The sequence below is a fragment of the Pterocles gutturalis genome, unplaced genomic scaffold, assembly GCF_000699245.1.
Source record: "Pterocles gutturalis isolate BGI_N339 unplaced genomic scaffold, ASM69924v1 scaffold33936, whole genome shotgun sequence".
NCBI lineage: Eukaryota > Metazoa > Chordata > Aves > Pterocliformes > Pteroclidae > Pterocles > Pterocles gutturalis.
This window is the reverse complement of record NW_010101565.1, coordinates 407-15,558: the sequence shown is the minus strand read 5'-3', so window position 1 is coordinate 15,558 and position 15,152 is coordinate 407. Positions and strand designations below refer to the sequence as shown.

The 15,152-nt window shown below is 36.1% G+C and overlaps 1 protein-coding gene across 1 annotated transcript; it reads right to left on the bottom strand.

Annotated features, from left to right (window-relative positions):
- Nucleotides 1–549: 549 nt before the first annotated feature.
- On the bottom strand, nt 550–12,898 carry TSPAN19 (tetraspanin 19; the record flags this gene model as incomplete). Its single annotated transcript, XM_010083888.1, is given in 11 exon segments — nt 550–636; nt 2,023–2,118; nt 3,271–3,316; nt 3,318–3,352; nt 4,611–4,754; nt 7,170–7,280; nt 9,093–9,167; nt 10,425–10,555; nt 11,593–11,665; nt 11,754–11,837; nt 12,875–12,898. Coding segments are annotated over 11 exon segments (906 nt in total), but the record flags the coding sequence as incomplete, so codon positions are not given.
- Nucleotides 12,899–15,152: the final 2,254 nt, after the last annotated feature.

Sequence of the window (15,152 nt, the reverse complement as noted above, 5' to 3'; positions counted from 1 at the left end):
GCCTGGGGGCCAACTGGGGAGAAAGCACATTTGCAGAAAGTACCTGCTAGAAAACAAATTGAATATTAGTCAGCAGTGTGCCTCATAGCAGAGAAGGCCAGCTGCACCCTGGGCTGTATTAGCAGGTGTGCAGCCAGCAGGCTGAGGGAAATGATTCTTCCCTTCTGAGAGAGCACTGCATCCAGTCCTGTGGTCCCCAGAACTAGAAAGACATTGGCATACCAGAGCAGTTCCAGCAGAAGTACCCCAAAATGTGGTCCAGAGCACCTGACATAGGAGGAGAGGCTGACAGAACTCTTTTTACTGAGCTTGGAAGAGAGAAGCCTAGGAGGAGATCTTAATGCTGGTTTCAGTGACATATTGAGAAGGCATGGAAAAGATGGAGCCAACTCTTCTCAGAGGTGCATAGTGGTGGTTCAGGAGGCAAAGGGCACAAGCTGTGACATGAGAAGTTACAGTCAGACGTAAGGAAAAAGATTCTCACTGTGAGGGTGGTCAGACACTGGAGAGACTGTGGAATCTCCATTCCCGGAGATATTCAGCACTCACCTGGACACGACCTCGAATAACCTGATCTAAGTGGACCTGCTTCGAGCAGGGCACTGGACTATGTAGTCCCCAGATGTCAATTTGAACCTATATTATTGCATGGTTCTACAATTATGTGTTTAGTTTCCATGTTGAATATTACATGCATGGAAAAAAGTGAGAAATAGTCGTTATATCCTGCTCTGTATCACTATTCAATGAAATGGATCTACTCTCTAATGAAAAACTAGCGTATGTTATTTTAACAGATTGATGGGATTTTAAAATGTAATGTTGTTACAGTAAAGTTAGGTTTTCTTTATATTTTAAAATTATATTTATGAACTAAATTTCAGATTCTTGATCTTAATTTTCTAAAGCACTCCGTAAATTGCAAAATGAAGACTACTGAAAAAAACATATTTTTTAATTATTACTATTTAATAGCCTCCTCAGATTGTATTCTCAGACTGAATTACATCAATAACAAGATTAAAGCCTCTTAAACCACCACAGACATCAAGGTAACAGGTATCGGCCATTCTTAATGCAGATGAACCTTTGAGTGGGATGAGAGATTTCACTGCAGTGTTCCTTAGATTTTTGCTGGTGGCAGAATAAAAAAGACAAGTTTCGAATTCAGATTCTGTTTGAAGCACGCCACTCTGAGTTAACACATTGCTTTTATTTGAAATTCTCTAAATAAGAAATGCATCCTGTGGGAGGCACTTGAAACGGAAATTTTTTAGACCAAATAAAAACAAGTTACCAAATTTATAAATGGACTACTGAAATGGGAAGTCTTAGACAAAAAATAATGACAGTGCTGCCACCTGAAGTTGTAACACCATGCCTTCCTCAGTTTTCCTCAACATAGTTCAGGTCACCTCACCGCTCGGAGGATAAAGAATGTTTAGGATTTCAAGCTTACTCCACTCAAACCACAGAAGCCATTTGATTCATTGAATGGTGAGAGCCATTCAGCAAGAACAAAAGATGTCTGCTACAACACTTCTTGGAAAAGAGCTGATGAATCCAATATTTATAAGATTAAGTGAAATTTTTGAAGATTAAATTGCACAACAGACAAGGACAAAACAGGACTGGAAGAAAAGGTGAAGGTCTAAAGTATCAGCAATGTTTAGTAAATGTTTTTTCTTGACTGAACCAGATAAAGGGTTCCTTCTGTTTTAAAGTGACGTATACTATACAATACTATTTACAACACTGAAGAAGCTGTTCAGGAGACTCAGGAAACTAATATTCAGCTTAGCAGGAAGTTTTATTAAACAGCTAGCAAATGGCATAGTACTTCAGACTTTAACATGCATAATTTTGTAGGATATTACCATAGCCATAGCCATGAACAATAAACAAACATATTAAAGCCCAAATGTTAATATCCTAGTGATTACAATATGTAGAGCCCAATCCAAATTTTAGTGGAAGTAGTTTCGTTGACTGTCACAGGCACAGATCAGATAATTCTTGTACCACAGCAATGCTCAGAAGAGTTCGTGATTCATTTGGCCAAATACTATTCCCTCTCATGTTTCTAAATAGCTGGCCAGCTAGCGTGATCAAAAATATCTAAGAAAGGAAAAAGGGTGATATAAAAACAACAAAGAAAGTGTTGTTACTCATTCATGACTGAGTCAATCTGACTGCTAACCTGGCTCCTATGACTAACAATGCAGAAGGATATAAAGAATGATCAGGACCTGTGCCTGTAGACACAAGCTGAATTCTCTGGTCTGGCACAGGCTTGCTCTGTGACCTCCAACAAGTCAGTTGGGCCTACATCCACAGAAGTATCTTGAAATCTACTTCAAACGGCACATAATTCAGTTAAGTATTTCGGTGCCCTATGAATCCAAATATGGTTGGACTCAGTGATCTTTTCCAAAATACCTAGGTCTTTTTCAACCTAATTGATTCTATGATTCCCTGATTCTTGGTTTTAACTTCTTGAATGGGGATAACAGCACTTTCCCACCTGACAAGAAGGTGTCAGTTATAGTACATTGAAGATCATGAGACAGTCATGTGCTATGCTAGTGAGGATTAGATGAGCATGAATAAGAAACATTTTCCTTGCTGAACTGGCCCACTCCATAGACAGAATGTTTTTACTATGTACCTCTACGGTAAGGTACTACAAATGTAGGAGGTAAAACAGGTCATACTTTTAATTCTCTGAGTAAAAAATGAAATAATCTCATTTTTAACCTCACAGTTTTAGATATTATCAAAAACCTTTCTGCCTGCTTGATGGTACTCAACCTTCAGGGTGTCTATGAACAATCAGTTCTTGTTTCCATTATTTATATGATTTTGTTTTGATATTGAAAACTTTATTCCTTTTTACCCAACAAAAATTTCTCATACATGGGGGCAGAAGGGTTTCATGACTAGGTTCTGTACAAACAGAAGACAAGAGAGGTCTTTTTTTTCCACAGATTTTACATTCTTTTTAACTGCTTCCTGTCCTTGCAGTGCTGTTTGCTTTCATGAGTCAGGTCACACATTTCATTCAACAAACTTTGGACGCCAGCATCTGTGATGGTGCTTGAATATATTGGAGTTTGTTGGTAAACAGTGCTTGATCTTATTTCTAATTAAAATTGATGGAAATCTTTACAAAATTTCAGAGAGCGTGCCAAAGCCAAATGGCACTGAATTGATTTTTACCCCCAGCAGAATATAAATATTTTGTGGTTTTTTGCTTAAAAGTACACTTACCTGTGTAATTAGCAGGCTGATAGTAATTGCAGTTAAGAACAGAACAGTTTTCAAACCACGTATTTAAATATTCTTCACATCCCTAAGCAAGTACAGACAAACAGATTTCAAGAAAAATAATTTAATCTTTTGAATTCATATTGCATCTTTATAAGAACATACTTTAAAAATATATAGAACAGAACTTTCTGATATTTACTTGCTAGAAAACAAATACCTCAGTAATGTCTACTACAGAGAGCTGTCTGTAACATTTTTAAGATTATCTGAACTAAACAGATTAAGTAAATCTGATTTTTTTTGTATGGAAATGTTCCAGAGTTTGTGACTTAATCAAAAGGGATTTTTTTTTGTATGTGAACATAACTGAGAGATTACCTTACAAGTAAATGCTTGAAAGACTATTTTCAAGTTTTCACTGATTCTCATGCATTATGCATCCTGAAATGGATGTGCATATTTTCCAGATTACAGTCTATGCTTATTATTTTGCTTTTAAAAATGAATTATAAATTATTATATAGCTTAAAATAGCTATAAATATAATAAAACTTATACATAAATGCTTTCTATATTTTGAAGTGATCTTTTAGTAATGACAAGGGTTTGTAGAAACAGGAAACAATTCCAAACCAATGAGTGAAGGAAGAAAATACCAGATGTCATTTTACAACATCCTTTCTATTATTTACTGTCCTGCATTGTCAAGAAACAACCTTTGCCCATTGAATTTTAGTTCTCATTAGGTAGCCCTGTTGACACTGGAGTGTTTACAGAAGAGAATAATATCTATCACTTTGCTCCAGCTCAGGTGATGATATCTGATGGTCTTATGCAAACTGGTCCCTTGATATTAAGACATGTAAATGCTAACATGAACTGGTCTCAGGAAGCACATCTCATATTTCAATGATTTGCTCATTCCTCTTATCCTGTGAAGTACTTTAGATGCTCTGGAAACAGATAATACAAATAGGTGGAGACATTTCTGCCATACTGTAAGTAATGAATAACAATTATGAGTGGAAAACGTACTGCATACTTTTTATATATCATCACTTTCCATTGGCATTACTGATTTGCACAGCATAGATTTCTGAATGCCATGATGCTTACTACTTCTTAAACCACGACTAAATGTCCCTGCAATATTGATCAGGCACAACTCCTGTTTTCTTGAAGTATCCTTAATTTAGAACCAAAGACAAAACAATGAATATTCTTAATACTTTGGAATTTGTAAGCAAAGAATTGGTGGAAAATATGTTTTGTGTATTTTTTTCCAAAGTCCCTTTAGTAGCGAAAGTTACATTCTTCAAGACAAGTTTTTTATTTCTTACCATACTGTATGTTGAATCCTTTGGGACATCACAAAATCATTTCTTCAGATGGGATTTTGTGCATGAACATGGGATCTGAGTACCATTTTCCTTGTTCTTATCCCTTTCCCACTGTGTGACATTGTATCTTCCACAGCATTCCATCTAGAATACAAATCCTATAACTTGGTAACTCCAACACCTATAAAGACTGTCACAGAGAGAAATTTTCACCCCAGCAAGTGCTGGCTATTAATTGATCAAATTAGCTGGATAGTTTCCCTCTGTATTCAGCAGAGAGAGGTTTCTACAGGGGATGATTCACTTTTCTCTACATATTTTCCATGATATGCACTGGATACTACAGACTTAAGAACAATATAATTTTAAAATATACTCTTGAAAGGAACTTCCTTTTCAACTCCAAATTTTTCTAGAGCACATGTGAATAGAAAAAAAAAAAATTACAAACCCAGATTTAAGTTAAATGTTTTGACTATCACCCTTAAGCTTCCAAAGCAATTTCAGTGTAGAAATTGTGTGCAAGCAGCAAGCTATATTAAGGATGTGAAGTACCAGAAAAAGACAAAAGAAAACGATATATTACTGGAAATATAGGACAACAGCATAAGGAATGTTGTTTCATACCAAATGCAGAAATTGGGGACAGCTTTTATAAAACATATTTTAATAAATAAAAATAAAAACAAAACCACAGACACTTTTATTCTGATCTAGAAACTTAAGCAACGACCAGATTTTTAAAAACATTAGTTATTCCTTTGTGAATTCTAATGTCGTATTTGCAAAAATTCTCTGCTCTTAGAAAGAGATCTTTAGAAAGTGTCCCTATTCCAGCTTGTTTTAGCAACAATTGATCTCTTGTGAATATATAGCTCAAACTTGAAGCATAAAGCAAATACTGTGTACAGTTCAAATGGATTATCAGCTAGCTCCTCCCAATAATCTATTTCAATACCAGTAACACAAAACCAAACCATCAAACAGCTTGGAGAATGGAATTCTTGTCTTGTAGGAAATTCCAGCAGATTTTCATTCTGAATCAGGATGAAAGTTCAGAAATGTTTCAATTGTTTTGTGGGATGAAAAGTCTGACATATTTTAGCTCAGAGATGGTAAATGAAAGCGTCTCATTTTTATATTTTGAAGTGTCAGTCCAAGATATACTGTTTCTAAGTTTTGAAAAATTAGATGAATTAGCCAAAACTGTCCTTTCTCTGTAAAAACATTAAATTTCAATAACCCTGTAATTTCACTTTAAAAAGTCACAAACTTTAAGCAGTACACCAAATATTGCCATGAATACATAAAAGTATAGTTCTTCTATAATGCTATTCATGATCTTAGGCTTCTTATTTTCTTTACAGCAGATGCTGATGATATTGTAAAGAGCTGGAAGCATGTAACACAAGACTTGGGGATGGCGGTGTTTCATTCAAAAGTGTGATTACAGTTCACCTTGGCAGATTTGATATTTTATCTGGCTTAGATACCAACAGCAAAATATCCACAGGATTTTGAGATCTACCACAATTTAAACATGCCCACCAGGGTAGGTGGTGGGTAGGTAGCTTTGCTTAAATCTGCACTCCCACAACAGTTCAGTAAAACTGAGTTCAAGTATACCAGTCTAGCCACACCATTGACATAATGGGGTCATCATTAATCACAAGAGAAATCATAAATACAATGAGAGTAGAATAGATTTTCAAAGAATAGATTTTAAATATACATTACAAATGCATTTGTAATCTTGAGTCCAGACATATATGCTTTGTGAGTTATCTGGAATCATAAATTATCTTCAATGTTCATCAAGAACTATGCAACTCACCTCTGGAAGAAGTGATATTAAGGGACTCACAGTTGGTCTACAGAAGCATATTAAACCATATTAAACTGTTAAGCTGTAGTGTTTGTAATTAAAAGCTCATGATGCAGAATTAATTTGAACAGTGGATAGCAGGCCACTGGTCAAAAACATCGCTAACAACTTCTAAAATAATTGATCCCATAGAAATGCTTCAAAGGACTTTTCTGAAAAAGGACACAAATCACATGCTGCTAAGCCACAAAAATTATATGATTAATAATTAAGCATGTGTGCTGAAAGTACTGATTTGCAAACTCATTTGAGGCTTTAAGCATTATTTCTGAGAGAGTCTCAGTGCAATACCTATTCAAATGCTCTCACAATAGGAGCTCTGCTTTGACCTTATAGCATCTCTGCTTCTCCATGGTTCAGGTCAGTCTTGAGACCTAAGCAGACCAAGTCTTTGATGGTATATAGCACCACTGAAGACATTAGGAAACCCATTGTTTTTTTCAGCTGCAGTAAACTTCAGTGAACAGAATTGTCAGTTCTACCTGCAATGACAAGTCCTTCAAAAGCATAACCTCATCCATAATAATCCATGTAACAGCAAGGAATCTGCCCACCCACATCAGATATTAGAAGCAGATCTTGAAAAATTAATCCCTTACTAAAGCAGTTGTTTTTTAAAGTAAATTCTGATTGCACATTTTTGGTGGTGACATTTTGTGGGTTTTTTTCCTTACACTGTGCTGCACAGCATTCAGAATGTTCCACACGGGTTCCTGCTCAGCCAGACTCTCATTCCCATATTCACAAATAACTTCATCAATTCTGTTGTTCCATTGATTGTGGACCTGTTCATAAATATTTATAGCATTTGATATATGCATATTGATAAGAGCGTGGATGGATAGTACAATCCTTGATCTTTTATTGATATTCAGGTTTCTCCGAGGGTTACTTGCAAGCAGCAGAATTCTAATTAATTTGCCAAATATGATCTAAAACATGTCATAGACATCGCACTAATGGGAAAGTTGAAAGCAAAATGGGAAGACAAATGAAGTGACTCAAATCACATAGCACAGGCAGACACAAGTAATTAGCCCAAATGGAGTCAGCAGAGCCAGTGAACATAGTTTAGATGCACCTGATCCGTCCTGAAATACTAAATCCTGCCTGTCATTCTTAATAAGCACAGCACCATATAATAATAAGAACAAAACCAAACTTGATTCTACACCTAACGTGACACAAACATGTGAACATCATACAATCTGGCCAGGACACATATTGCTTTGGGCTAGGGGAGTTAGCAGCTCATGTTGGCTCTAGATTAGGCATCTTTGCAGAAACTGTTAAAATAGACCTTCAACAGTGACTGAAGTGGACAGGCTGATCACAAAGAGTGTGATTATAGAGAGTGTAGCCGGGAATACACGCAGAGGAGAACTCTCAGGTCACTGAAAGCTTTCATTACAAAACAAGAAAAAAATGAGGCTTCTCTAACTCATTCCCCTTGATACAACCATCCTAAAAACAAAATTCAAAAGCTTGCACAGTGAAAGATGATGGTACCATCACTTATTATACTTCAGCAACCCTTAACTAAGGCTGAGATCAACTGCTATTACAGCTGATATAAAATAAATTTAACTGCAATCTTTCAATCAATTTTCCTAGCACAAATAGCTGACTCCAGAATGCATCATTCTTGACAGCTGAAATCTTTCAACATGTAAAAGTATCATATAAAACAGGGAGGACTCCATCATTATAAATTAACATTTAATGAAGAAATCTTCATGATATGGATTCTCTTTGATGGAGTAAATGTAATTTATTTGTGCTGTACCCTGCCTGAATAGAAGCAGGATTTGGAGAACTGTATGAACCTTATGAGACTAGTGTCATGGGAGGTTTTCTCAAACCATAGATTTTGGAATTATGGAATAGGGAAGCAGATGGACTGGTCTGGATTCAGTAGACTATCTTCCATATAATACTGTGAGGAGTGTTCAAGCTATTGGAGTTGCTATATGTAGAAAAACAAATGATTGAATAAAGCTTCAAAGCAGTACAGTTACTAGTGACAACAGCTATGTTGGTATTTATTGTTGCTTCCTGTTTTTAAAAACAAAGATACATATTCTTTATATTAGATCTCTACTTTGACCTAAAATACAGGCTCAAACAATATAACTAGCAGTTCATTAGCATACTTCCCATGCCATGGTACGAATGACTCTTAATATCAATTGCACAGTGGCCTACTGTTATCATCGGCTAGCAGACATGGGTTAGTATCTAATGCTTTCTCCTACCTCTGCTGATGTCCAGGAAAGAGAAACTTTATGAGTCATCCTTCAAAATGGAATAAAGCCGTCCTTTACACTGTTGATTACACATTCCTGAACAGGAAGAGCATGTTTTGTTCCAGAGGAGAAACTGGAAATATATTTCCATGCACTACCCTTTACAACTGTTGAACCAAACTGAATTCCTCAAATTAAGTTTTCCACATTTTCTGCTATACCTGGTCAACATGTAGAATATTCAAGTTCAACAAATGGTGATACAGCATATAGTGAGAACTAATTTTTTTCAACTAATTGCAAGAAATTATTTTGAATTTATCAGCAGTCTCACATAATTTGTTTACATACTTCTTCTTTCTTCATGAATATCAGCACCAATATTGCCATCTGGGTAACAAACACCAGGATGTGAAAACTCATATACTGAAAAAAAACCCCAAATTATATACAAACACAATATTGAACAAGGGAGTAATACAATAAAAAAAATAAAAATCCAGAAGCTCATGTATAATCCTTCATAACTATTACTTACAGTTATTCCAAAATAAGTAAGAAATATTTTTTTTCCTGGAAACCCTCAGAAAGTGACATCATAGTCTAAGAGGCAGGCTTCAGGCAAAGCACAACTCACTCTTTTGGGCTTAAAGACAAAGCCATAACTTTTTTGGAAGTGAAGAACAAAAGCTGTTGTTAAGCAGCTGAGCTCCACTGAAGAAATTTATTTCATTATTTCATGTGTGAATTGTCATGGTACCTAAGTCTCACACCTGGACAAGAACTGCTTTGAGCTATAAGACACACAAACAAACCAGAAAGATAGTTGATTTTGTTCATTTTCAGTGAGACCAAATTTTCACCCACGATATCTAGATATTGCGATACTAGGTACTTCCATGGAAGTTGAAAATGAGACACTTCTTTCTTTTTCAGTGTCTAACAAATTGTGAGGCAAACACTATGTGCCTAGGGCAGCAGCAGGAAGGAAGATTCCTGGTTATAACACCTCTCACTGCTGTGTCAATTGGTATTTGCAGTGCTTAACAAATCAATCAGTAGAACAGTTCTCTGCTTCAGCCTTCATATATTCTGAAACAGATTGCTCAAAAAGTGTGATAATAAACAAAAGACAAAGGAAAAAATGTAATCAAAGTGATCATAAGAATGTATAGGTAGTGTAATTTTTCAGAAATCAAAGTGTTCTTCCCTTAAAAAGCGGGAATTGTATACAAATATGGAACATCCAGGTACGCCTACATATGCAGCTTTTTAATCACACTCTTCGTTTTGATATTGTGGCCATACCTGCAATCTGCAATATTTTGTGGCAGGCTTTTCTTTATTTCTTCAGCATGTACTAAGTATGTGAGCACATACTGCATGATTTCAACACTAAATTAATTTTAAAACCTCTAATTTAATAAATACAGTGGTTAAAATCTTTGCTGCATCAAACGGCAAGCGTTTTGTCATTGAAAACATTCATGCAGCGATATGGAAGGATCTTTAGTTTTGTTCAGATTTCATTTGAGCCAGGACTTTATCTAAAAATATCTCTCTATCAGCAGATTTGTTAAGCACTGTATGTGGAAATCACAACATCAAGACAGGATCATGGTTTTCATGCACACAAAACTCCCTTTCATTTTAACAGAAAGTTGGAGTCTGATTTACACTTACTGTAACTAGTAACCATTTGATTTCCTTAAGACTTCCAAGGACTCCCATGGCTGATGTAAAAGTAATACCAGATCCAAATCCAAGTAATATACAAGAAATATATGCCCGTAGCTGGTTCTCACCTGAAGAAACTGTAACACAGTGCATTCATACTGCAATTTCCCGTTTTTTCGAGACTTCCACTTACAAAACTTGTTCCAGAAAAACAATTAAATCTTTATGCAACTAATGAAAGGATGTAAATAGTAGAATGACAAAAAGGCATTATTATTACTTATTCTATCTACAGTCAGATATATTTTCATAAATTCTGAGGAAGGTAACAACATATGAGATGTAAACAGAACATACTCAATTGAACAATGTGAACCACTCACAATGAAATCAATTACAAGTTTACAGATTTTTTCTGTTTGCCAGATATCAGTAGCACATGTAGAGATCCTATGTGGACATAGACATGTCCTCATTAAATCCAGACTCAGATTCAATGCTATCCTCCTTCTTTGTGACTGGCCACTTTCCCCTTTCCAGTTTAACCATTTTTGCATAGATACAGAAAGTAGCAGGGGTTTTCATTACTTCTATCTCAAATGCTTCATACAAGAATTACTGTATTGGATGGTTCCTATCCCATCAGTTGGGAACTGATGCTCCTTGGCATACCCAAGCCGGACAGCTCTGGACAGCTGCTGTTAGGTGACCCAAAACTTAATTTTCTGTGAAACAATCTGATAGACACTCTGGGAAAAAGGAATATCTATGTGGAGAGGCCCAAGCTCTAATTTCTGTTCATTCCACCCAAATATCCACCTTAAGGATCCATAATCTTGTCAAATGCAGGCCAAATGCAGTCTGGTAAATTATACAAAGAAAAGATCAATAGAGCTGATTTCTATTTCAGTGATTCATCTATAACTCATACACCAAGACAAAGAAATAAATTGTATAAATCATAATCATATATAAATTGTAGATATACGGATATATATTTTCTGCTATTCTGATAATCATACTGTCTAATGATGGAAAAGATACACAACAGAAAGAAACAACCTAAGCATTTCAGTCCAATACTGCCACCTTGTGAAAAAAAAATTATATCACTGTTTCTGTTGATTTACCCTGTAATTATCTGGAAAAAAAGAAAAATTCTATTTATACTCACATAACACATTGAATAAATTGTTTCTGTCGAATAAAAGCCACAGGTCAAATATCAAAAGCATAAGACCCAGAGCCTGGAAAAAAAAGGATTACTGTTTTAATTCAAAACATTTTTTAAAAAATTGAAGCTGCTAAATAAGAAAAAGAAAACAGAAACTTTACCAAGAAAATTCCATTGAAGACAGTTAAGTAGTACTTCTGTATTAGCATTTTATCTCTTAGTTTCATTTCAGTTTTGAATCCCAGCTGGACATATGATATATTCAGATCAATATGAAAAAGATATAACTAATCCTATCAATCATTTATTTTTCTTTTGATTTATTTTCTTCAGGCAATGTTTTAGAAATATAAACAGTCACCTGAACAAAAAAAATAGTAGCAACAGCAGAAGAATCAAGATGGTACCTGGTCTCAGTTGCCTTTAATGTTATATTGTATACACGGATTTCTTTTTTAGCTTTTTTTCTTCATTTGGAGGCAGCATCTATGTAGAAGATTTATGTTACAGAGCTGTCAAGAGTTACATAGCCTGACATACACTTGTCCTTATATTCTTCAATACACTTAGCTTACTAATTATTAAGTATACTGGCTGAAATGAAGAGGGAAAACCATGGTAAAGATATAAGCCCTCCTTTGCTTACACAACTTGATTCAATTTTTATTGAAAATAGCAGACACAGGCTAACAATTTCAGTGTGATCCAGCACACTGCTCTAGCAAAGTCATGAGAGCTGTCAAATGGTGCTACCAACTGTCTTGTACTAAATTCCAGAGTACGTTTTACACTTTGGAAGTGAATCTCCCATTCACCCCCACTTACTTTTTTTCGTCTGCTTGTTGTTGCAGAATGTCACACCATGTGAAAAGTTTGATTCCTTTCAAATGAAACTAAATCAAGAAATGCATTTCGTCTGTCATCAATAGCAAATGGGTGCTTGGTCAATGGAAGGGCAAGCAGAGACCCTGCCCATAACAACTATCTCTGAAATACATGTAAAGTGTGCATTAGAACCTGAGTACCTACTGTATCACCTTTGCAAACACTTGCAAATGTCAACAGGACCACAGTGAAGTCACACAGGCATTCACATTTTGAGAATAGTTTTTTTTTAGGAAAGACCCCTAGCACTGTAAACTCTCTGATGCAGCACTTCATTTTTATATACCATTATTATTAGTATTATCATTATTGGATACCATATTTTCTGGGTCTATCAAGATTTTAGCAAAGACAGTGAAACTCATACACTTGTCCCCCACCTCATGTTCCCTTTCACCTGTCTTGTCTCTTCTGTAAACATACTCCAGCATTTTGGTTTGTCTGGCATTGTGGTACAAGCTGAGAGGAGACCAAGAACAGCAGTGTTAGAAGATGGTTTCTGCAATGGCAGCTGACTGCAGTCGTCCTACATTTCTCATGCATAAAGCAGTCAGGCACACAAACATGCCCAGACACGTGAACATAACCAGCACAGGCATACTCTTCAGAAAGTATTTTCTAATGCAAAGGGATTTGTTTGAAATGAATTGTTCTTATCTTCTGTCAGAATTACTACAGATTGATTACAATAAAAAGTTATGTCTTCTGTCATTTATAAAACAGAAAAAAAATGACAAAGATTCAGACCTCAGCTTCTGAGGTCAAAAAATATCTTGTAGTAACCACTTATTTTACTTACAAAACATATGTTACATATGTATCAAATTTGTTGATTAGAGGAAAAGATTCAGCAAACATAAACTTTCCCTGCCCTGTCAAGATCCTCAGTGCCTGGATTATGAAACTTCTTTTGCCGAATCACAGAATGAAGAAAGCCATAAGCTCCTCAAACCAGCCTCCACAATGGATTTGGGTCAATAACGCACCATGTAAAATCATGGACTGTATTAGATAACTAGTTTTGCACTTTCCCTGAAGAAGATCCACTACTTTAACTTCATTAACATTTTCAAAACCAGTGTGTATTAAAACATTGGTGTGAGACATTATTCTAGTAAAAAACCCTGAACAGTTACATATTTAACTTGAAAACTGGCATCTGCAATAGTTCTGTTGTAATAACTATGCAGTTTCAATGCTTTATTTTGAGCTGTTGTAATAATAATAATAAGAAAAATTCAATTTATCTTATCTACATCTACATCTTATTTTATCTACATTCTTTACATTACATTGTTACTTCACAAGAAAATCCTTACCAGGTCTGAATATTTCCATCTTACCTTAAAGAGCACAGTCTCATAACTATACAGTTCTTTCTGAAGCCCAGCTTAACTGCATCCTTACAACAGAGTTTTCTTCTGTTGATCTGCCCTGACTTCCTGGTTACAGGCAACAGGCCTACTGGGACATCTTTTGTACTAGCAAAGTTGTTTGCTAAATGCGTGACACAGTGCTTGTGCTCTTCAGTCACCATGATCACAGCACAACTCTCATTACAAAACAAGTATCAAGTGCCTATATACAAATATACAATATACAAAACTAGTACCTTCAACACAGCACTTGAAGACTTGACCACATTGAAAAGTTCACTAGTTACGTGATTCTATAAAGTATGAGAAATCACAAGGTGGATTTCAAATGGGTGCATTTCCATTGTTTTAAGATTTAAATGTCTTACTCATCCACATCAGCAGTGAGAAAATGGTAAACGGTCGCCCTTGAATCCAGTATTTTTCAGGTAATACCCATAAGTCTTTCATAAAGGTACTTAGTTCATTTTAAAGACAGTAGATGGGAAAAAAAACAAAACCCACTATCCTTGGCAGATCCTTCCCATGGTTCACAAAAGTGCTCATTTTCTATGTAAAACCAGTCTTTACCTTTCAGCTCTTATTTTTCTGTTATACCTGCCTTTGCACCTTGATATTCCTAACCAGACTTTAGGGACAGATGCATACCCTCTAAATACCATTGCACAGTAAAATAAAGTCTACACCCTTCCTGCCCCATACAAGTTCTGCTAGACTGAATTGCAGGGAGTCTTTAATTTTCCGACTGAACGTTTTCTCCAGCTTTCAAATAATCTGTATGTGCCTTTCTCTGTTTTTGGCTTTTTGGCTTTTTTTTTTTAACTATTATTTTCTGTTCCCTGCCCGTAGCACAGGTGGCAGGACATGCCAAGCTGCCGATCCCTCTGCACGCCTTGGGCCTGGCCAGGCTCACCGCCCTGGAGTCTGGCATCCCCGTTCCTTGTGGCTGGCGGCAGGCCACCATGGCCCCCAAACACCAGTGCCCCACCAACTTTTCCAAGCTACGACGGGACTGCAACACATGAACGCAGAAGGGATATCTGTCAAGTTTTTCATTTTTCATGCCTCTGGAGTTCTTCTGGTGAACAGGAAGCAAAAACCAGTGTCCTAGTTTCAGATGGGACAGAGTTAACTTTCTTCATAGGAGCTAGTGTGAGGCTGTGTTTTGGATTTGTGCTGAGGAGAAGGCTGATACCACGCTGATGCCAGGACAGACAAGGACTTTTCAGCTTCTCTGCTGTGCCAGTGTCTGCAGGTGCAGGAGAAGCCAGGAGGGAGCACAGCCCCAATTCCTAGCTT